Source organism: Manis javanica, chromosome 11, assembly GCF_040802235.1.
Source record: "Manis javanica isolate MJ-LG chromosome 11, MJ_LKY, whole genome shotgun sequence".
Classification (NCBI taxonomy): domain Eukaryota; kingdom Metazoa; phylum Chordata; class Mammalia; order Pholidota; family Manidae; genus Manis; species Manis javanica.
In genome coordinates, this window is record NC_133166.1 from 115,491,833 (window position 1) to 115,516,104 (window position 24,272).

Sequence of the window (24,272 nt, forward strand, 5' to 3'; positions counted from 1 at the left end):
CTGTTCTGTGAAAACTGCATGCTGTGATACACCAGACAGTGTGGCCTTTAACACACGGTATCCTCTGTCTTGGCTAACATTCCTCCCAAATCCACTGGGTGAAGTTCTAGTCAGCCTTAGAAAGCCAGCTCTTGGCATCTTGTTATGAAGCTCTCCCAGCATGCCTGTTCAGAGTCATGCCATCACTGTCCCTTAAGCAAAGCTCCGCCTTCTAGCATTAGCCTACTGTGCTGTCATCACGTGTTTAGCTATGTCTTGGTCACTAAACACTATGAGCTCCTTGATGGCATGGACTGGGCCTTCCTTATCTCTGTCTCCAATCACAGGTACAATGACTGGCTTGTGGCCATTAAGTCCTTCCTGACCAAATTATAGACTCACCAACTAGAGGATGGAGGAGACTAACTTGTAAATAAGACTGACCTAGGTCTTCAAGAAAGGGCAGGGCCTCCAAAGGTGGTGAGGACACTCACAACAGCACAAAAAAAACATTCACAGAGAAGCATAAAACACCTAGAACAGCAAGTCAATTAGTATGTCTAGAATAATGTGTTCTTGGTGGGGGGAGAAGAATTGCCTGTGTGCAAAGGGAGAAAGATGCTAAGTCTCTGGAAAGTGCCTGCAGCTGAAAAAAAACAACAAAAAACATTTGGGGGAGTGAATATTAACAGGAACACTGAATGGTCATGTAACCTGGTGAAGCTATGGAGGAGACAGAGGAAGATGTGATTTATAAAGCTCCAGGGGCACCATACAGGAAAAGAATAGGGCCTCTTTGTGGTTACAGAGAAGGAAAAAAAAAAAAACTTAGCAGAGGGCACTACAACAGAGAGAGACCCTCTACCTCTCCTCATTTTCAGAGCACAATGGGGGTAGGGTGTCTGCGGCTCTAGTGACAAGCCTTACTTGGGCTACTTTACAATGCCAGTCAAGGATCAGATGCCTGACTAGAAGGAAACAGTCTCTAGTCATTATTCAGTGGGAGAAATCAAGGCCACAGTCCTGAGGATTTATGTTGACGCCCAGTGATATCCAAGGATGACTGGAGAGATGGCAGTGTCATTTCATGGTGGAAAGCCAGGCTCAGCTATAACACATTTGGAAGATCTGGCCCACATTTATTTCACTCCTGAAGGTGAGGGGGATCTCTGCTCTTGGGGTCCCTAGGCTAGCTCTGCATTGGAGAGAATCAGGGTGCCTCTGGGGACAAGTGAGACTGTGAGCCCCTAGCATTTTTGACTCTTCTACACTTTAGCACAGGGCCTTCAGAACCAGTCCAAGTTAACCTAGAAATTCAGGTATTGAGCATCTTAGTCCAGGACTCTAATTTCACCAAAAATAGTGACTCCTTATGCAGGAGACACAATCCAAAGGCACTTAGTCTCTGAGGTTATGGATCCATTAAGGCAGGAACTATACCTACTGTAATCAGACCTTATCAAACCCACAGCTCCAAGCACTAGCCTGTTACTTCTGGGTAAGTTGAACAAATAATTTAAGAATGGTGACACGGAGAGAGAACTGCATCCATCTGTGTGGTGGGCAGTACGTAATGTGAAGAAATTGGAGAGGGAAGGTGGGCTGTCTGCAGTGTTCTGCTCCCTGAGGCTGCATTATCTTTTCCAAAGACTAAAACAGGGTTTCTCAACCTTTTTCTACCCAGAGATAACCTGAAGAATATAACGTACTCTTATCAGTAACCTGTTCTCTACAATAGTGATTCTTAGGTGGTGGTGATGGCAGCAGGGAGACAGAGAGGTGAATCATAACCTCGAGGCGATAGCCATGTGCGGACTTTAAAAAGCCCAGAGGAAGTCTGCGTGTGGCACTCCCATCCTGACCCCTGACTGAAATCTCAGCTCACATTCCCAGGCCTCTGAGACTCACCCTGGTGATGGCAGAGGTTGAAGTTAGTTTCCTTCGGGTCTTCTTTACTTTCCGTAGATCCTCATCTTCATAGAACAGGTCCTAAGTGGGCAGGGGGACAGAATGCGCTTGAGAAACCCCAGGAGGGTCTGGAATTGCTTCTCAGGCACTTCATGTGAGGGGCTGTGGCAAGTTACCTGCCCATGCAATGGATCATCACTGCCTTCCTGTTCTGATGAGAAACTCTCCTCCTCTTCCTCAGAGTAATTGTCAATATCAGGAGAACGATCTAGAAACAGACACCTTGGTAAGGTCTCCTAATGGGAAGATCCAGCCTGAGAGAGCTGGGCTGGAGTCATGGCTATCCTCAGGTGGACATACGGCGAGGGTCGAGAGGGGGCCACAGCCACAGAAGGCCTCTGTTCCAGGGTCTCTAAGCTTCTCCTTCCTGGGAGCATTTCAGGTGCTCTCTTGTTCAGCCTCCTTGCGTTATATTAAGTAAGGGGCTCCTTCTTGATCTGCAGGGTCTCTAGACACTGCACACATCTTACCAGACATCTTGGATTTGATTCCTTCATGGTCAATGGGCTGGCTAGACAGGGAGTAGATCTTTATTTCTGCCACAGGCACGGAGACATCCTTTACATTGCTGTGTAGGCCAAGCACCAGGGCGCCTTCGTTTGGGTGCTGCATCACCTAGGATCACAGGGCACCAATAAAACGCCTTACAGTGGAGCGGTCTACAGAGCTTGGATTTCATAAATCTAAATGGATATGCAAGCCAATGGGGATGACATTCTGCTAAAACATTTTCTTTCTTACCATCTTTCAAATCCATGCCTACTGCTCTCCTATTGTCTTCAAGATCTTAACTGAAAACTATCTCCAGAAGTGCCAGCCACTTGTCAGGACATGTGCTTAAAGATAAAAATCAAGGCCTGGGATTGAAAATGACTTGAATCTCAAGGACTATATTTTAGTATAAGTCCTTCACAGAGAAACTTGTTCACTAGGCTGGGTAGGGCCAATCTGCAGATGGTGGTCATCTGTGCCTGGCAATGAGGAAAAAGACCTACAGTACAAGATAAAAAGGAAGGGCGTGACACCGCTGGGGAAATGTGGTGCCCACATTACCTCACCACTGACAGTCTCTCTCACTGATATGAAACCTGAAGAGGACAAAGAGATGAGCTGGGACTATCTCACATACTCATTATGGCCATGAAATATTTCCTATTTACTGTACTAAAGCACAGAAATAAGTTTTAAAACTGATTTTGAGCCCTTTCTGTTTCCCCTTTGCCAGGGCTGAGTGAGTTTGCCTGGCATATAGGGGAACTGCACAAATGAGCAAACATATGAAGATAATGGGAGCCTGGGTTCTTACCGTTGGAAAAGGGAGTTAGAAATATGGAAAGGAGAGAGGCCAGAATAAGCCCAAGGTTGTCGGGCTGACAGCTCATGATCAGATGGATACAGATATGACGCGTGTCTGTCTATGAGTGCATATACATCTATGCACATATATTTCCTAGCTTTGGCCGCTGAGAGGAAATAGAAGGAATGATAACCCAGTTGGGAAAACGAGCACTCCTACTACTCAGATCTTGGTTTCTAAATACCATTCTTCACTAAAAGGAACCAGAGAATCAGTTCATTCCAAGGCTGTGTCAGGGGAAATGCAAGATAAGCCTGTACTTATCTTGTACCAGAAAGTAGTGTGTAAAGAATGGTGGGATGTATGAGAAAGGATATAGGAACCAGCTCAAAGGGGTTCTCACTGGCCAAATTTGAGGTAATATGACAGTATTACCTGGATTTCCAATAAAATAATTAACTTGTAAAATAAAATAAAACAGTAGCAGATTAAACCCTACTGAATTAAACAGATCTATAACTAATACAATAAATGAATCAACCAATAAATGGGGAAAGAGGGGAAGCTCTATCTTACAACAAAAGACCAACTAATAAATATAGAAGGAATGGTGGGATTAGAAATTCACTAATTGGCAAGCATGAAAGTAATAACCAGGACAGGCAAGACCATTAATAGGTGCTAACTGAGTCGGTGAAGCTATGAGGAGAAAAGATGTTACACAGTCTCCCTGAAAAAGTTTTCACTGGTAAATACAAATTATTCATCAACTTTATATTGGAAATCCTGGCAGACACCATTGTAAATGACTGATAAGCTAACCTCTCTGGGAATGGGACAAATCAACATGGTGTGCTGCTGAGAGCGCTGAGCTGAGAAGACAGCATTACTTGTGTGTTAAGTCTGCCAAAAATGCTCAAGCTGAATCTGATCTTCAGAAAACATCAGACAAACCTGAACTGGAGAATACCCTTTTAAAGTTAACTAGGGTACTCTTAAAAAATGTCAAGGGCATGAAAGACAAGGAAAATCTCAGGGACTGTTGCAGAGTGAAGGAGGCTAAAGAGACATGACAGCTAAATGCAACAAGTGATTCTGGATTAAATCCTGGGCTGCAAGTCGTTACTGAGCCACTGGCACAGTCTGCATGGGGACTGTGGGTTAGGCAGTCATCTTATATCAGGGTTAGGGTTCTATCTTTGTGGTGGCCTGCTGCCTACATAGGAAGAGTCTCTTTATTCTTAGGAAATTAACATAGTGCAGTATTACATATAATGGGGCATCATGTCTGCAATTTACTTTCAATGGTTCAGAAAATAAAATGCACAATATATATACATAGAGGTAATAAAACAAATGTGGTAATATGTTAACACTGAAGAAGCTGGGTGAGGGGTATATGGGAATTCTTTATATTATTCTTACAACTTTTTATTAGCTTGAAATTATTTTAAAAGTTAAAGAAAAAAACCTTTTGTGAGAGAAAGTACTTGATAAAAAGAGGCCTATCCTGGATTTCTAATAAAATAATTAACTTGTAAAATAAAATAAAAAATCTACCCAGCAGGCTGGGAAAATGATTTCTGGACTCAACTGGCTAGGCCTGGTATCTGCCTTGGGCTCTCTGACCTAAGACTAGAGACTGCATTCCTCTCACCTCTGCCATGTTGATGAGTCCCACAGCCAGGGTCTTATAGCCCAAGATGGTCCTGTTCTTGTAACGCTTTCTCCTTTGCAACATGATCTGCAGCTTGTTGGCATCTCGCTTCAGGAAATGAGGGTACTGCCACACACAAAACAAGAGTCAAGCACAGTTAATAAGCAATAGGTCCTTGAGGGGTTCTGGCCCTGCTTGAGGATACACCCTCTTTATGTGCTCCACTCTCATCAGTCTGTGCAAGGGGGGAGTTAGGGGGTAAAGGAAATGTCATTGAGTTGCTGCTGAGGGTCTGACTGCTTGGTCCTTGCCTTCCATCTGCAGCTCTGTGGTTCACACATGTTTAGAAAACTGCCTCTTTCCTTGCCATGTGTTCGAGTATTTTCTCCATTGCGTTTTTGTTTGGGCTACTGGGATTGCAATGAGGGAGAAGCATACTAAGAGGGATAAAGAGGAGAAGGGAAGGGACAGAGACTACGATGCAGGGCAGGAGACAAGGGGATGCACTTAGGGTGTGTGCTGTGGATTACTGAGGTGGTAGGACAGGCACTCCAAGAGAAAAGAATGAGACGCGATGTGCTGTTCAGCAGTCCGCCTGGCTCGTGGCTGGCTGCATGACTGGTTGGCTCTCCAGGCTAGCCATGGAAGCTCTGGGTGACTTCAATTTACGCCTGCTATAGCTAATTCAATGCGCTGAATTGGCTGGGGGACTTCTGTCCACTGAGTGATGGCTGCTCTTGGCCCAAACAGACTCCAGACTAGAGGACTGTTTGGGAACCAGACTGGATATGGCCTGTGAGTTACCTAAAATGAGTAGATTCTCACCTGCAGGGAGAAGGTTAACTGGAGCTCTGTTTCCACCAGTCCACTAGCTGGAAGGATGATCTCATTGGAGCGAAGAATCCTTTTTGAACCCTGAAACCAAGAAAAAATAGGCCAAAAACTATGTCACCAAAAATCAGATCAGAAGAAATACTGTGCTTGCAAAACTTTTAAACTCGACATTCTTCCCAGCCCAAATATTTCATCAGCCTTTGTTGTACTAATTAGACTCAAACCACCACCATAGGTGTAATTTTATATGAATTGTGATGTAAATTCATGAAGGGTTTTCACATAAAAATGACTTGTTATTGAGTTCTGCCTGCACAACTGAGGAGGTAGGCAGGTATCAGCACCCCAACATAGGGTGTGATCACCCCTCTGCCCCCTTCAGCCTCCCATCTTTCTAACTGACATGCTAGCTGCACCGTCTTGTCTTTGGGTCTTTCACTTGTTTTCTCCTCTCAGATGCTCTTTTGTGCTTCTGTACACAACTAATCAACTTCTCTTTTAGGTATCAGCTTCATATACATTTTTTCCAGTAACTTTTCCTTTTAGCTCCCCACCTTCCAACCTAACACTAGGTTAGACACCCCAGTGTTTTTAGCTCTTAAAATAAAGTTGGGCTAATGTATTCCTAAACTGTAAAGACATCAGCAGGAAGGACTAAGGAATGCAGTACATTTGCGTATTTTGCTTTTTTTAAAAAATGAGGTTTAATGTAAATACAATGAAGTGCCCAGATCTCCATTACACAGATCAATGAGTTAATAAATGGATAAAGCAGAGTAATGCACATCTGTACTGAGATGCAGAACATTTCTGTTGCTCCAGATTCTCTGTGATCCCTCCCTCTCTGCACCATTCTCTCAGGGGCAAGCACTGTTCTGGTTTCTTTCAGCACAGATTAGTTTGGCCTGTTTTGAAGTTCCATATAAATGGAATCATACTAACAATATATTAATATTAGTACATACTAATCACAGCATGTACTATTCCGGTTGGGCTTCTTATAACCTTTCTGAAGTTCATTCAGGTTGTTGTGTATATCAGTAGTTCATTCCTTTTATTGCTAAGTAGAATTCTATTTTACAATTATAGCACATTTTGTTTATCCATTCCCCTGATGGTAAACAGTCACACTTGAGTTGTTTCTAATTTTTGGCCATTACGGCTAAAGCTGCTTTTCTTGTGCAAGTCTGTACGGACAGACGTTTTGTGACTTCTTGGGCAAATGCCCAGGAGAGGAATTACTGGGTTTTAGGGTAGGTGTATGTGTAACTTCATAAGAAACTGCCAGACTGATGACCAAGTGTTGATACCACTTCACACCCCCAGCAGCAGAGTATGAGCTCCAGCTGCCTAACACCTTCATCAGCATATGGTGTGATCAATCCTTGCTTCATGGATTCTAATGGATACATATAGTGGAGTATCACTGTGGTTGCAATTTACATTTCCCTGAGGACTAATAATATTAGGCACTTTTTCTTTAGTCTATTGGTCTTTTGTAAATTTCCATTTATGAAGTGCCTGATCAAACTTCTTTGTGCAGGTTGTTTATCTTGCTATTGAGTTGTAAGAGTTCCTTATTTATACAAATTATTTGTCAGATATATGTATTATAAATATTTTCTTGCCTATTCATTTCCTTAGTGGTATCTTTTGGTGAGGTATTTAATTCTGATCAGGTCAACCTTGTTTTTCTTTTACAGCTAAGCATTCTGGGCCCTATCCAAGAAACCCTCAACTATTCCAAGGTTGTGAAGTTGTCTGCTGTGTGGGAGTAGATACTCTGCTGTGTCCTTTCAGAAATTTTGTAATTCTAGTTTTTATATATAGGTTTCTTACTCATTTCTAACTTTTGTTTTTAAAAAATGCAGATTTTGTTTAATGCAGGAAGGATAATCTAAATAAAACCTTTCACAACATTTTTCTAATTAGAATAGCATTGTATCATACCTATTAAAAATAATAAAGGAAATGCCTGGAACAAAGAATACTTTATGTAGTAAGATTATCATTTAAATTTGAAGGAGGGATTAAGCAATTTCCATATAAGCAAAAGCTGAGAGAATTTACCTCCTAAAAACCATCTCTACAGTATCTCTACAGTGCATTTTGGAGGACTGCTCTGGATGGAAGTGTTTTTAAGGTTAAATAGCTGTCACCAGAGGTAATAAGGGATAAACAAAGTGTACAGAATATGACACCTAATATATAAAAAAAGGAGGAAGAAAAAGACGGGGAAAAAAAACCCTTTAGATTGTGTTTGTAATAGCATACTAAGTGAGTTAAGTTAGACTCTTAGACAGTAAGAAGTTACCCTTGAACCTTTGGTAACCACAAATGTAAAGCTTGCAATGGCAATAAGTACATATTTATTGATAATCACCCTAACTGTAAATGGACTGAATGCACCAATCAAAAGACACAGAGTAATAGAATGGATAAAAAAATGAGACCCATCTATATGCTGCCTACAAAAGACTCACTTCAAATCCAAAGACATGCACAGACTAAAAGTGAAGGGATGGAAAAAGGTATTTCATGCAACTAATGGGGAGATAAAAGCAGGAGTTGCAGTACTTGTAGCAGACAAAATAGACTTCAAAATAAAGAAAGTAACAAGAGAAAAAGTCGGACATTACATAATGATAAAGGAGTCAGTCCAACAAGAAGATATAACCATTATAAATATCTATGCACCCAACATAGAAGCACCTACATATGTGACACAAATACTAACAGAATTAAAGGAGGAAATAGAAGGCAAGGCATTCATTTTAGGAGACTTCAACACACCACTCACTCCAAAGGACAGATGAAGCAGATGGAAAATAAGTAAGGAGACAGAGGCACTGAACAACACATTAGAACAGATGGACATAACAGACATCTACAGAAAACTCCACCCAAAAGCATCAGGATACATATTCGTCTCAAGTGCACATGGAACATTTTCAAGAATAGATAATACTCTAGGCCACAAAAAGAGCTTCAGTGAAGTCAGAAGGATTAAAATTATGCCAACCAGCTTCTCAGACCACAAAGGTAAGAAACAAGAAATAAATTATGCAAAGAAAAAAAAACGCCCACAAACACATGGATGCTTAACAACATGCTTCTAAATAATCAATGCATCAATGACCAAATAAAAATAAAGATCAAGCAATATATGGAGACAAATAACAACAATAACTCAACACCACAAAATCTGTGGGATGCAGTGATGGCCATGCTAAGAGAGAAATATACTGCAATACAGGCTTACCTCAGGAAAGAAGAACAATCCCATATGATCAGTCTAAACTCACAATTAGTGAAACTAGAAAAAGAAGAACAAATGAAGCCTAAAACCAGTAGAAGGAGGGACATAATAAAGACTAGAACAGAAATAAATAAAAGCAAGAAGAATAAAACAATGGAAAGAATCAATGAAACAAGTAGCTGGTTCTTCAAGAAATTTAACAAAGTAGATAAACCCCTAGCCAGACTTACCAAGAAAAAAAGAGAGTCTACACACATAAAGAGAATCAGAAATGAGAAAAGAAAAATCACTATGGACACCACAGAAATTCAAAGAATTTTTAGGGAATGCTATGAAAAATTATATGCTAACAAACTGGATAACCTAGGAGAAATGGACAATGTTCTAAAAAAATAAAAACTTCCAAGACTGACCCAGGAAGAAACAGAAAATCTGAATAGACCAATTACCAGCAAAGAAATTGAATTGGTAATCAAAAAGTACCTAAGAACAAAATCCCTGGACCAGATGGCTTTACTGCTGAATTTTATCAAACATTTAGTGAAGACCTAATACCCTCCTCCTTAAAGTTTTCCAAAAAGTAGAAGAGGAGGGAATACTTCCAAACTCATTCTATGACGCCAGCATCACTCTAATACCAAAAACAGGCAAAGACACCACAAAAAAAAACAACGACAACAACTACAGACCAATATCCCTGATGAACATAGATGCAAAAATACTCAACAAAATATTAGCAAACCGAATTAAAAAATATATCAAGGCTTTGGAGGAGCCAAGATGGCAGCGTGAATAGGGCAGTGGAAATCTCCTCCCAAAACCATATACATATTTGAAAATAGAACAAATACAACTATTCCTATAAGAGAGACCAGAAGATACAGTACAACAGCCAGGCTACATCTCACCGCATGAAGGGGGTAAGATACAAGTCACGGCCTGGCAGGACCCAAGTGTACCCACCCCCACCCCAGCCCACTGGCAGGAGGAGAGGAGTCGGAGCGGGGAGGGAGTGGAAGCCCAGGACTGCTAAATACCCAGCCCTAGTCATCCGCACCAGAAGCACAGACACACATTGAGTGGTGTGCTGGATATTGGGGAAACTGAACAGTAAAATCTGAGAGCTGGTCCCCGCAGACAGCGCCCCTGGGACGAAAGAAAAGTGAGCACTTTTTGAAAGTCTTAAAGGGACAGGGGCCTCACAGCTGGGTGGCAGCGTCTCAGCAAACTCAGCCGAGCAGCTGGGAATCCTGGAGAAATTCAAGTGTTCCAGCCCCCTGGGAGGCAGTGCAGCTCTGAAGCTCCTCACAGCGACAAATAGCCTCCCATTCACTCCCACTCTGGCGTGGCAACGCCATAGCAGGGGAGCAGCCTAAGAGTGGCCCCGCCCACAGCAACCACCCAGAGCCTCCTCCACAGCTGCCTGGGTGAGACTCAGAGGCCCCATAGGCATGCAGCTACCCAGCACAAGCCGCTAGGGGTCGCCGTTCTTGCAGGAGAGGAAGGTGACCAGCAAGCGGGAAGGGACTTTGTTCTCCCAGCTGACATACACGCCAACTGCCCACGACTACCTTTATCGCTATGAAAAGGCAGAAGAATTTGATCCAGACCAGAATCACACAGACAACCCATGAGAGGGAGCCTGGGGAGATAGATTTAACCAATCTTCTTGAAAAAGAATTCAAAATAAAGGTCATAACCATGCTGATGGACCTGCAGAGAAATATGCAAGAGCTAAAGGATTAAGTTTGAAGGGAGAATACAGAAATAAAACAATCACTGGAAGGACTTAAGAGCAGACTGGATGAGGTGCAAGAGGCCGTTAATGGAATAGAAATCGGAGAACAGGAACACAGAGAAGCTGAGGCAGAGAGTGACAAAAGGATCACCAGAAATGAAAGAATACTAAGAGAACTGAGTGACCAATCCAAACACAACAATATTCGCATTATATGGGTACCAGAAGAAGAGAGAAAAAGGGATAGAAAGTGTATTTGAAGAAATAATTGCTGAGAACTCCCCCAAATTGGGGGAGGAAATAGTCTCTAAGACCATGGAAACCCACAGAACTCCCAACACAAGGGACCCAAGGAGGACAACACCAAGACACATAATTAAAATGGCAAAGATCAAAGACAAGGACAGAGTATTAAAGGCAGCCAGAGAGAGAAAAAGGTCACCTACAAAGGAAAACCCATCAGGCTATCGTCAGACTTCTCAACAGAAACCTTACAGGCCATAAGAGAATGGCATCATATATTTAATGCAATGAAACAGAAGGGCCTTGAACCAAGAATACTGTATCCAGCAAGCTTATCACTTAAATTTGAAGGAGGGATTAAACAATTCCCAGATAAGCAAAAGTTGAGGGAATTTACCTTCCACAAACCACCTCTACAGTGTATTTTAAAGGGACTGCTCTAGATGGAAGTACTCCTAAGGCTAAATAGATATCACCAGAGAAAATAAAATCACAGCAAAGGAAGCAAACAAACAAAATACTAACCAAAGGCAAAAAATAAAAGCAGCTATCCATAAAAGCAGTCAAGGGAAACACAAAGGAGTACAGAAAAAAATGCCTAACATATTAAGAATGGAGGAGGAAGAAAAAGGGAGAGAAATAAAAAATCATCAGACTGTGTTTATAATAGTGTAATCAGTCAGTTAAACTTAGATGCTTAGACAGTAAGGAAGCTACCCTTGAATCTTTGGTAACCATGAATCCAAAGCCTGCAATGGTAATAAGTACATATATATCGATAATACCCCTAAATGTAAATGGACTGAATGCACCAATCAAAAGACACAGAGTAATAGAATGGATAAAAAAGCAAGACCCATCTATATGCTGCTTACAAGAGATTCACCTCAAACCCTAAGACATGCACAGACTAAAAGTCAAGGGATGGAAAAAGATAATTCATGCAAACTACAGGGAGAAAAAAGCAGGTGTTGCAGTACTAGTATCAGACAAAACAGACTTCAAAACAAAGAAAGTAACAAGAGATAAAGAAGGACATTACATAATGATAAAGGAGTCAGTCCAACAAGAAGATATAACCACTATAAATATCTATGCACCCAAGACAGGAGCACCTACATATGTGAAACAACTACTACCAGAATGAAAGGAGGATATAGAATGCAATGAATTCATTTTAGGAAACTTCAACACACCACTCACTCCAAAGGACAGATCAAGAAGACAGAAAATAAATAAGGGCACAGACGCACTGAACAACACACTAGAACAGATGGACCTAATAGACATCTACAGAACTCTACACCCAAAAGCAGCAGGATACACATTCTTCTCAAGTGCACATGGAACATTTTCCAGAATAGACCACATACTAGGTCACAAAAAGAGCCTCAGTAAATTCAAAAAGATTGAAATTCTACTGAACAACCTCTCAGATCACAAAGGTATAAAACTAGAAATTGGCCTGTAAACTAGAAAAAAAAGGCTTCACAAACACAGGGAGGCTTAACAACATGCTCATAAATAATCAATGAATCAATGACCAAATTAAAATAAAGATCAAGCAATATATGGAGACAAATGAAAACAACAGCACAATTCCCCAACTTCTGTGGGACGCAGCAAAGGCAGTTCTAAGAGGGAAGTATATAGCAATGCAGGCCTATTTAAAGAAGAAAGAAGAATCCCAAATGAATAGTCTAGATTCAGAAATATTGAAACTGGAAAAAGAAGAACGAATGAGGTCCAAAGTCAGTAGAAAATAGTACAGATCAGAGAAGAAATAAAGAAAATTGATTACAATAAAACAATAGAAAAAAAAATCAATGCAACTAAGAGCTGGTTCTTTGAAAAAATAAACAACATAGATAAACCCCTAGCCAGACTTATTAAGAGAAAAAGAGAATCTACACACATCAACAGAATCAGAAATGAGAAAGGAAAAACCACAATGGACACCATAGAAATACAAAGCATTATTACAGAATACTATGACAATCTATATGTTAACAAACTGGATAATAAATGGACAACTTTCTAGAAAAATACAACCTTCCAAGACTGACCAAGGAAGAAACAGAAAATCTAAACGCACCAGTTACCAGCACTGAAATCAAATCAGTAATCAAAAAACTACCTAAGAACAAAACACTTTGGCCCGATGGATTCATCACTGCATTTTATCAGAGATTTAGAGAAGACATAATACCCATTCTTCTTAAAGTTTTCCAAAAAATAGAAGAGAAGGGAATACTTCCAAACTCATTTTATGAAGCCAGCATCACTCTAATACCAAAACCAGGCAAAGACCCCACCAAAAAAGAAACTTACAGACCAATATCCCTGATGAACACAGATGCAAAAATACTCAACAAAATATCAGCAAACCAAATTCAAAAATGCATCAAGAGGACCATACACCATGATCAAGTGGGATTCATTTCAGGGATGCAAGGATGGTACAATATTTGAAAATCCATCAACATCATCCACCAAATCAACAAAAAGAAGGACAATAAGCACATGATCTTCTCCATAGATGCTGAAAAAGCATTTGACAAAATTCAACATCCATTCATGATAAAAACTCTCAACAAAATGGGTATACAGGGCAAGTACCTCAACATTATAAAGGCCATATATGACAAACCCACAATCAACATCATACTTAACAGCAAGAAGCTGAAAGCTTTTCCTTTAAGATTGGGAACAAAACAGGGATGCCCACTCTCCCCCTATTATTCAACAGGGTACTGGAGGTCCTAGCCACGGCAATTAGACAACACTAAGAAATAAAAGGCATCCAGATTGGCAAGGAAGAAGTCAAATTGTCACTATTTGTAGGTGACATGATATTGTACATAAAAAACACTAAAGAATCCACTCCAAAACTACTAGATCTAATATCTGAATTCTCAAAGTTGCAGGACACAAAATTAATACACAGAAATCTGTTGCATTCCTATATACTAACGATGAACTAGCAGAAAGAGAAATCAGGAAAACAATTCCATTCACAATTGTATCAAAAAGAATAAAATACGTAGGAATAAACCTAACCAAGGAAGTGAAAGACCTATACCCTGAAAACTACAAGACACTCTTAAGAGAACTTAAAGAGGACACTAATAAATGGAAATTCATCCCATGCTCGTGGGTAGGAAGATTAATATCGTTAAAATGGCCATCCTGCCTAAAGCAATCTACAGATTCAATGCAATCCCTATCAAAATACCAACAGGATTGATTCTTCAATGAACTGGAACAAATAGTTCTAAAATTCATATGGAACCACAAAAGACCCCAAATAGCCAAAGCAATCCTGAGAAGGAAGAATAAAGCAGGGGGGTTCTTGCTTCCCAACTTCAAGCTGTACTACAAAGTCACAGTAATCAAGACAATTTGGTACTGGCACAAGAGCAGACCCATAGACCAGTGGAACAGAATAGAGAGTCTAGACATTATCGAAGCATATATGGTCAATTAATATATGATAAAAGAGCTATGGATATACAATGGGGAAATGACAGCCTTTTCAACAGCTGGTGTTGGTGAAACTGGACAGTTACATGTAAGAGAATGAAACTGGATACTGTCTAACTCCATACACAAAAGTAAACCTGAATGTAAGTCATGAAACCATAAAACTCTTAGAAGAAAACATAGGCATAACTCTCCTGATTATAATAAACATGAGCAACTTCTTCTTGAACATATCTCCACAGGTAAGAGAAACAAAAGCAAAAATGAGCAAGTGGAACTATATCAAGCTGAAAAGCTTCTGTACAGCAAAGGACACCATCAGTAGAACAAAAAGGCATCCTACAGTATGGGAGAATATATTCATAAACGACATATCCAATAAGAGGTTGACATCCAAAATATATAAACAGCTCATGCACCTCAACAGACAAAAAGCAAATAATCCAACTAAAAAATGGGCAGAGGTTCTCCACATCACTAACCATCAGAGAAATGCAAATTAAAACCACAATGAGATATCACCTCACACCAGTTAGGATGGCCACCATCCGAAAGACAAACAACAACAAATGTTGGATGCGGAGAAACGGGAACCCTTCTACACTGCTGATGGGAATGTAAATTAGTTCAACCATTGTGGAAAGCAGTAAGGAGGTTCCTCAAACAACTAAAAATAGAAATACCATTTGATCCAGAAATTCCACTCCTAGGAATTTACCCTAAGAATGCAGCAGCCCAGTTTGAAAAAGACAGATGCACCCCTATGTTTATTGCAGCACTATTTACAATAGCCAAGACATGGAAGCAACCTAAGTGTCCATCAGTAGATGAATGGATAAAGAAGATGTGGTACATATACACAATGGAATATTATTCAGCCCTAAGAAGAAAACAAATCCTACCATTTGCAACAACACGGATGGAATTAGAGGGTATTATGCTCAGTGAAATAAGCCAGATGGAGAAAGAGAAGTATCAAATGATTTCACTCATGTGAGGAGTGTAAGAACAAATAAAAAACTGAAGGAACCAAACAGCAGCAGACTCACAGAACCTAAGAATGGACTAACAGTTACCAAAGGGAAAGGGACTGGGGAGGATGGGTGGGAAGGGAGGGATAAGGGGGAAAAAGGGCATTATAATTAGCACACATAATGTAGTGGAGGGGGGGACACGGGGAAGGCAGTATAGCACAGAGAAGACAAGTAGTGATTCTACAGCATCTTACTACATTGATGGACAGTGACTGTAATGGGGTATGTGGTGGGGACTTGATAATGAGGGGGAAATCTAGTAAGCACAATGTTGTTCATGTAAGTGTATATTAATGATACAAAAAAAATTCTTGTTGGAAATATCACACATACATTTAAGGTTGTTATAGTGATATTTGAGAAATGGGTTGAGGGTTCTTGGATGTCTATGAATGCACTGTTATTTTTCCCATTTATATGATGGAAGAGAGACTTTTGCTGTCTGAAATGTTTTCAGGAATGGACATTTCAAGAAAAGCCTGTATATAATTTTATTATGTTATTTTCTCTTGCCTTCTTCTACAATGATTCTTAAGCTTTTCAGTCTCAGAATCTTTTTATACTCTTACAAATTATTGAGGATCCCAAATACTTTTTATTTATATAGGTATATCTATCAAAATTTACCATATTAGTAATTAAAACTGGGATATTTTTAAATATGTATTTACTCATGAAAAGTAACAATAAACCTTTTACATATTTATATAAAAACTTTTTAAAGAAAAATATCTTTTCCAAAACAAAAACAATTTAGTAAGAAGATGGCATAGTTTTGTATAACAGCTTTATTGGGATATAATTCAAATACAATACAATCCACTCAAAGTGTACAATTCCATGGCTTTAGTATATTCAGAGTTGTACAACCATTACCCTTATCAATTTTAGAACATTTTTATCACCCCAAGAAAGAATCCCATATTCTTTAGCTGTAACCCTACCAACCTTCCCATTCTTCCCCCCTTAGCCAACCACTAATTCACTTTCTGGTTCTGTAGATTTGCCTATTCTGGACATTTCATATAAACAGAATCATACAATACGTGATCTGTTGTGGCTATCTTTTTAAATTTAGCACAGTGTTTTGAAGGTTCATCCATGTTGTAGCATGGATGTACTTTATTATTTTTAATTGCCAAATAGTATTCCATTATATAGATATACCACATTATACTCCTTTTCAGTTAATGGACTTGGGTTGGTTCCACTTTTCAGTTATTATGAATAAATGTTGCCATGAACATTTGTGTGCAAGGTTTTGTGTGAACATGTTTTAATTTATCTTGGATAAATACCTAGGAGTGAAATTGCTGGGTCATATGCTTACTATATATCACACCTTTTGATGAACTGCCAGACTGTTTTCAAAATGGTTGCTTCATTTTACATTCCCAACAGCATGTATGAAGCAGATGGCATACTTTTACATTCTTACAAATCTGTTTAATGTCTGGCTTAATAGAAGACAGCTGGATTTCATACCTGTTACTATATTCAATTTGTTGATAGTATTTTTTTGATTGAGTATATGAAGAAAATCCAGACTCAAGGAGACATAATGTTAGAAAAAGGAGGTGGCTTCTGCAGTACCGTTATATATTAAAATCTAATCAATTAACAGAAAAAGGACATCAGTACAAAAACTGGGAAATCTGAATAAAGTCTGCAATTTAGTTAATATTGCACCATGATAATTCCTCATTTTTGATAAATACACCATGGTTAAGAAAGATGTTAACACTGGGAGAAGTTGGGTGAAGGAAAACAGGGACTTTATCTACTATTCTGTATCTCTTCTGCAAATTTAAAAGTACTTCAAAATAAAACAGTTGAAAATAAAATCCAACCCATTGGTCTATTTTGTTCTTTGGATGGATGTTTTACCCAGTGTGATTTTGTAATCTCATGCACTGGTCATTTAGAAAACACTGGGTACTGTAATGGGGTTTGTGGGGGGGTATTTGGTGAAGGGGGGACCCTAGTAAACATAATATTCTTCATGTAATTGTAGATTAATAAAAACAAAATTAATTAATTAATTAATTAATAAAAAAAAGAAAACTGGGTCACTGAATCAGGCAAATCTCTCCAATATTACACATTTCATTATACAATTAAAAAAATTGACATCATTACTATCACCATTGATCTCTTCAGAAAAATCTTTAAGAATTGGCAAGCTGTTAAGCTTATAGTGACACAGAAAAGTTTTCCAATCTAATTTTCACCTGAAAGCTCAAATTTTTTATCACTGGCCAAAAATACTTTGTCATTTTTGTTGATGTGACAGGCTCACTGTTCATTTTCAAGAAAGTATCTTCCAAATACCTGAGTATGGATAACCAGTTTGACTGTAAGGCCTTCTTTTAAGTAAAAGTGGTGTTCCATGAAAAAAGCAGTTATTTCAATTCACAACTCAATTGCATAAGTATTTGTGCTCAAGCCACAGGCTTTGCTATGAGGCAGAAGTGCTTTACGCATATTTCCCATTTCTGTTTTGTTCACTGTTGTATGTCCATGCTTTGCATATAATAGGTGCTCAATAAATATTTATTAAATGAATAAATAAATAAGTCACTGGGTAAATAACATGATAACGTCTGTAATTACTTTCAGCTGCTTGGAAGTAAAGCAACAAAAATTCAGGATATTTGCAGTTTTTACAAAATGTTAAATATTTAATCAAGAAATAAAAGAAATCATTTCTTTTGGCAAGGCATTTAACTGGGGGAATGGCAAAAGCAGCGGGGAACTTTCAAAACCACAACAATAGTGTTTGCATTGTAAAACAGCTTTTAGCAAAGGAAATAAATTCCTGAGAACTGGAACACTACCAATGATCTAGAAATGGGGTGCAAAATCAGGAAAGGAGGAAAAGACACTGAAAGTTTCCACTTGCACATCACTGTCCCATGTTTCTTTTTTCAACCCACAGTATTTGGCAATGTTTCACTTGGGAGGAATTATTCACAAAGATGAACAGGGTATCAGAGCATGTGGAGGGACACACAGGCATTCATAAGGACTAAGTAAAATGCTTCAAGTTTGAGGACTAAAAGATAATGTATTATCTCAGAAAGCGAGCTGAGGACCTCTGTGTATGGCTCTCATAAGGCGAGTCCTAGATTAGTATGATAAACTGCTGCATAATATGTGAGCTAGCTAAGAAAATATCTGGCTAATGAGTTACCATCTAATTATTGTTCAGTGAATAAGAACTCAGTAAATAAACCATTCTCCCATTAGAATTAAATCATTAGTTAAATGACTCCAGGGGCACTTCTGAATTTCAGTAAACTCTGGGGAGTCACCAGGAGAAAGGATTCATTAGTTAAGGAAGGTCTGGTAATCGAGTTCAATGACTACGTAAATTACTTGCTCTTTAGTTTGTAGTCCCATTTCTGCCAATAGGTAAATTCCTTAACCTTTCTGTAGCTCAGTTTCTCCCTTCTTTCCTGAAGTTCAGCAGTGCTTAGAGTATGAGTGTTTGTGAAATATTTTTGGTCCTTTGAAGACACTGAGTTAAGTATATGGAGTTAAATGGGATTGGCCAGAAGATAAAATATCCCAGTACATTTTTAATTGCCAAGTCTGAAATAATAATCTATACATTTCTTCTACTCTATAGAAAACCTCCAAAGTGCTTCCCCAACCCATGCATCTGCTTGGCCAGAATCCTGGGAGTAAGACAGCAACTCACACGAGCCATCCTAGTAATTTTTTAAGTTTATCGAACACTTTAGCACCTCTATCATTTGATCTTAATACTAGCCTTGTTTAACTGTTGAGCCACTGTGTTGTATACTTGAAACCAATATAAGATTATATATAAGATTTTAAAAAACTAGCCCTGTTAAGATGGGCAGGACAGGAAGAACCATTTTTATTCATCAGACAAAAAAACTAAGGTTTAAAGAAACTGAGTGCTTGAACTATGAGGCAGAGCTGGGGCTCAGTGGGTCTCTTGAGTTCACTTTCCACTACTGTTCCTTGCTTTGCTGAATGGAAAAGAGAGAGATGGTCCCCCTTGGTAATTCTGAAGTGCCAACTATGGACAGAAAGTTATCCAGCTTCCCTGGACCCCGAACAAACAATCCTGCACTACTCACCTGCAGCTTCACAGCGATGACCACTGAGTTAAGATCTTTGTCCATTTCTTTCAGCATGATGAGTTTCTTCAGGGTCAAGCTGAACAGCCTAGAGAATTCAGAGAAAGACAATCCAGTCAGATGTAAGGAATTGATGAGAAAGGCAATAGACAATCTGTTGGGGAAATGCTGCTTTACCTAAAGCAAGAATGTCAGAGTGCCACACTGTGTCCTTCAGCAAGAGTACCCACCTATTTAACTTTTGCACTTGAGATAAAAAAGCTTTACTATTCCACAAATCTCTGTGGATGCCCATTTAGCTCAAGGCAAAACCAACACGCCTTTTTTACTCCTAATATGCAGGAGCAACTTCTGAGTGGGGAGAGTGCACCAAGGGAGAGGAGCAGATGTTTCCTTTGCCTATGCAGTTCCTCTTCCCCCCTTACATCTAACCACACCAGAAAACATTTACACATGTAAATCTGTGGCATCGGGGATAATCCACACAAGCAAGTAGACAGCATTTGGCAGGAAATGATTTAAATCGCCACAAATTGGATTTCAGCTGAACTTTGCTTCAGATGTGCAGAAAATCTTCAGTGCCAAAACAAGAAAGTTCCCCTTAATTGGAAGTGACAGGACTGTCCCTCACTCTGGAGTCTCAGCAACTCTAATTTGACTTGCCCTCTCCCCTACCAAGACATGGCTACACTGGCCCTTATCAAGAGCTGGGAAACTTTGGATGCTGCCTTTCTGCTTCTGGTTTGAGTGGTTCGTTCTTTCCTTGGAGAGGTTCTGGAGAATGGGGAGTCCAACAGAGGAGGCTGCAGACCAGAGCCTAATGAGTCCCCTCGGTGGGGTGGCTCTCTGCTCCCGCAACCCAACTCAGTCCTGTGTCTCAGTACCCCTCCTCACACTCTAGGCTCCACTCATACTGAATTTCTTTCAGTCCTTGGGTGCGATACACTCTCTCACCCCTGGGCCTTCTACTAAAGGGCGGGGCACAGTGTGGTTGCTCAGCAAATTATTTGTTAAGTGAAGTTTAACAATTTCCTCAGCCATTGACTGGAGTTCCCTCACTTGTGCTCCCAAAACAGTTTTGTTAAACTGTGATCACCTGGGCTCATGCTTGCCTCCAAACTCTCCCCCATCAATGACTACCCACAGCATCGTCTATTTCTTCATTCCTTAAAGTAGAGATGTGCTGGCCCAAAAGGAGCTCTGGGTCTGCCAACACCAAAGGGATTATCACATGTCACATAGTTGGCTATCAAGAAATGTAAATAACTTCATTGTGCAGCTGATTTTCAAGTCTTGCTGTAGGAAAGGGAACATGATGGGATGAGCAAATAGAAGAGACTGGATAGGCCCACTTCTGTTCCTCATCTAAGGCTGCTGATTATGAATGCTTCTGATGGGCCAGGTTTTTGTTTCCAAAGCAAACACTTTCCACCTTCAGACTATCTGCTGGTGCTGAATAAACTCCTGCAAGATAAAAGAGTCACAGGAGTAAACTGGGGACTCATGTGTTTCCTCCTCCCTGCTTGTGATCCTTCACTCTTTCACACATTCCACACATTTAGTGAGCATCCCATATACCAGCACTGATAGTTACTGGAGTTGTAGAAGGATGTGGTCCTTAGCCTCACAGGGATGACACAGTCCAGTGGGGAAGACAAACAGTGACTTACATTGCATTACTAGTCCACAGCTCTTTTATACCCATAAGGCTGTGGACCATCTTTCCTCTTACATAAGATATGAAATATTGTAGGATAATATGGCAAAATTTTTTAGGAAGGAAAAACACATCACAGATCAATAAATGCTGACAAAAAAAATAGATTAACCTTTATGCCACAGCACCTTGTGTCAACAAGAAAGTCCAGAATGATTTAGTGCCTTAGGTAACAAGGCAGTAGCAAGACTGGGTCTATTCAGTGTTTGCTTAGAAACAAGGCACTGAATTGATTTCCATTCCATTAGCAACTGATTCAAAGGTCTTTTTGTTTGTTTTTAATGGTATGAAGGGAATGTGGGGATTTAAATGTGTTCTAGTTCTTCAAAGTGTAAGAAAATGTCTATGACTCATTAATCATCTACTATGTATGGCTGTTTGATATACACTTCATTATCTATCTCATGTAAGTCTCACAGTAATTCTAAGAGGTGGGTATTATACACATTTACAGATAAGCATGTTGGGAAGGATTAAGAAACTTGCCCAAGGTCCCAAAGAAAGTAGTTGAGCCAAGATGCAAACTCAGGCCTATCTTAATCTAGAACCCAGTTTAAATTAGTAAAAGCACTTTATTAAAAAACTAAAATAAATATTTTATTTATAAGAAGATATTTTCAACATATATCTTAATGTAATGGAAAAATTCCAAGGAAATAAGATACATTTCTCCTTAAACCCACATTCACACAGGAATGAATGAAATAGTCCCAGACCGAGTTCTGAGGGTGACGAAGACTGGGTCTGGCAAGATGTTCTGAATAAAAGTGTCCAATGTATAAGAGGCTGAGTTAGATACTGTTCCTAGCTTTTTGTTGCCCGATGTTTTACTGGCTGGGCGCTTCTTATGCAATAAAAATACAAGATCCAAGGCCTGAAAGGAAGTTCTTCTCTGATCATACTCCTGCTTTCATCAGGTTTTCTACAGCAGAAAATAACTTCACATTAAATTTATGAAGACTCATAATTCCAAGTGCTGGTGAAGATGTGGAGTAATCAGAAGTCCCATACATGGCTGGTGAGCCCAGCTCCGAAGAGAACCCAAGAAAAATGAGGGCGCACACCACAAAAAGAGAGGTACAACAGTGCTCAAAACGGCTCGACTCATAATAGCCCTAAACTGGAAACAACCTCATGTCTACCAAGAGAAGAATGAGGAAACAAAATGTGGGGCTCAAAACCAAACACTAACTCAGAGGGACGACATGGCTCAATTTCAAAAATACTACATTGAACCAAAGGAGGCAGACACAAAAGACTACACACAGTGTGACTCTATCCGTATGAACTTCAAGAATAGGCAGGAGCAGCGCATGGTAATAAGAGCCAGCACAGTACTGAGGAGGGTAGAGGCACCGACTGGGAAGGGACATGGGTGCCTGATAAACCCCTGGTGGGCCATGTGGGTGTACACACAAGGAAAACGTCACAGAGCTTTATAGCCAAGACCCATGCGCCCCACCGTAAGCAAACTACACATCAATTTTTTTTAAAGATCAGAATGAAGGTTTTAGAATCCTACATAACCAGGTTTGAATTACAGTTCTGTCATTTACCTGTTGGCCTATAAGGCCAAGCACTGTTCTAGTCACTTGTGATACATGAGTAAACAAAACAAAAATTCTTGTGATGGAGTTTACATTCTAGTGAAATGATCCAGTCAATAACAGTAGACCTAATGATTAAATAAATTACACACTATGTTAGATTTTGTTAAAATAGAGCTAGGTAAGGGGATTGTGAGTGTGAGGCAGAGGAGGGCAGGGAGGGCTGTAGTTTTAAGTAAGACAGGGTAGGCCTCATTGAGAAATTCTAGATTAGGGAAAGAAGTGCAAAGGTCTTAAGGTGTAGTGTACCTGGTTTGTTTGAGAAATATTAAGAAGGCCAGTGGAGCTGAAACAGAGTGGACAAGGAAAAAGTTGAGAGAAGTGCAGTACTGCAAACAGTAGACCATGGAGGTTTGAAGGGTAGCAGGAGTGGAGGTGGTGAAAAAGGGTTTGAATTCTGATGTATTCTTGACAATAAAGGTCAACTCCAGGTTTTTAGCCTGAACATCTGGCAAGATGGGGCTATTATTAACTGAGATGGGGAAAGCTATGGGTAAGCAGATTTGGAAGTTTTAGATCCAGAGTTCAATTTGGTCACTTTAAATTTGAAATGTCTATAGACTTCAAGCAGGGATGTTGAGCAGAGACTGAGCCCTACAAGTCTGTCTCTGGATTACAAATCTAAATGCAAAACATAGAATTTTAACAGTTCTAAGAAAAAAGACAAGAGAAAATATTTGGGACATTTGGTTAGACAAATATTTCTTAGATATCACACCAAAGAATGATCCCTAAAAGAAAAATCTGTTAAAATTGGACTTCATCAAAATGAGTAACAGCTGCTTTTTAAAAGAGTCTATTAAGAGAATGAAAAAACAAGCCACAGACAGGAGAAAATACCTATCTGAAACCAATATAATATTGTATGCCAACTGTATTTTAACTAAAAAAAATAGAGTCAGGGAAGAAAAAAAAAATCACCTATCCGTTAAAAGCTTTACATCCAGAATATGTAAAGAAACCTCAAAATTCTCTATTAGGAAAACAAATATTCCAGTGAAAAAAACAAGGCAAATGTTTTGACCAAACACTTCACCAAAGAAGGTATACAGATGGCAAACACATGAAAAGACGTTCAATATTACTACTCATTAGGAAAATGCAAATGAAAATCACAATGAGATACCACTACACACCTATTTGAAAATCTAAATTTGGAAGACTGATCATACTCAGTGTTGGTGAGGATGTAGAGCAGCTGAAACTCTGTGGATAGGAATGCAAAATGTACAGCCACTCTGGAAAACAGGTTAGCAGTTTCTTAAAAAGTTAAACATGCATAATCAAATCATTCTACTCAAGAAAAAAAGGAAAACTATGTTCCCATACAAAAAATGGTACATG

At 39.5% G+C, this 24,272-nt stretch overlaps 1 protein-coding gene across 11 annotated transcripts in view; it reads right to left on the reverse strand.

Annotated features, from left to right (window-relative positions):
- Positions 1-24,272, reverse strand: part of PACS1 (phosphofurin acidic cluster sorting protein 1) — a 186,672-nt gene that overhangs the window by 21,128 nt on the left and 141,272 nt on the right. For 10 of the 11 annotated variants that reach the window (XR_012123138.1, XR_005055141.2, XM_036995456.2 and 7 more), the window contains exons 2-7: positions 19,605-19,692; positions 5,727-5,816; positions 4,902-5,027; positions 2,418-2,562; positions 2,064-2,155; positions 1,888-1,968 (exon numbers count right to left, since the gene is read on the reverse strand). Coding sequence is in view for 9 of the 11 variants with exons in the window: in XM_036995456.2 (XP_036851351.2) it covers positions 1,888-1,968; positions 2,064-2,155; positions 2,418-2,562; positions 4,902-5,027; positions 5,727-5,816; positions 19,605-19,692 (622 nt within the window). In the remaining 2 variants the exon portion in view is untranslated. Of the gene's footprint in view, positions 1-1,887; positions 1,969-2,063; positions 2,156-2,417; positions 2,563-4,901; positions 5,028-5,726; positions 5,817-19,604; positions 19,693-20,700; positions 20,819-24,272 lie in introns of those variants that run through there. The other variant, XM_036995460.2, reaches the window with a different exon arrangement.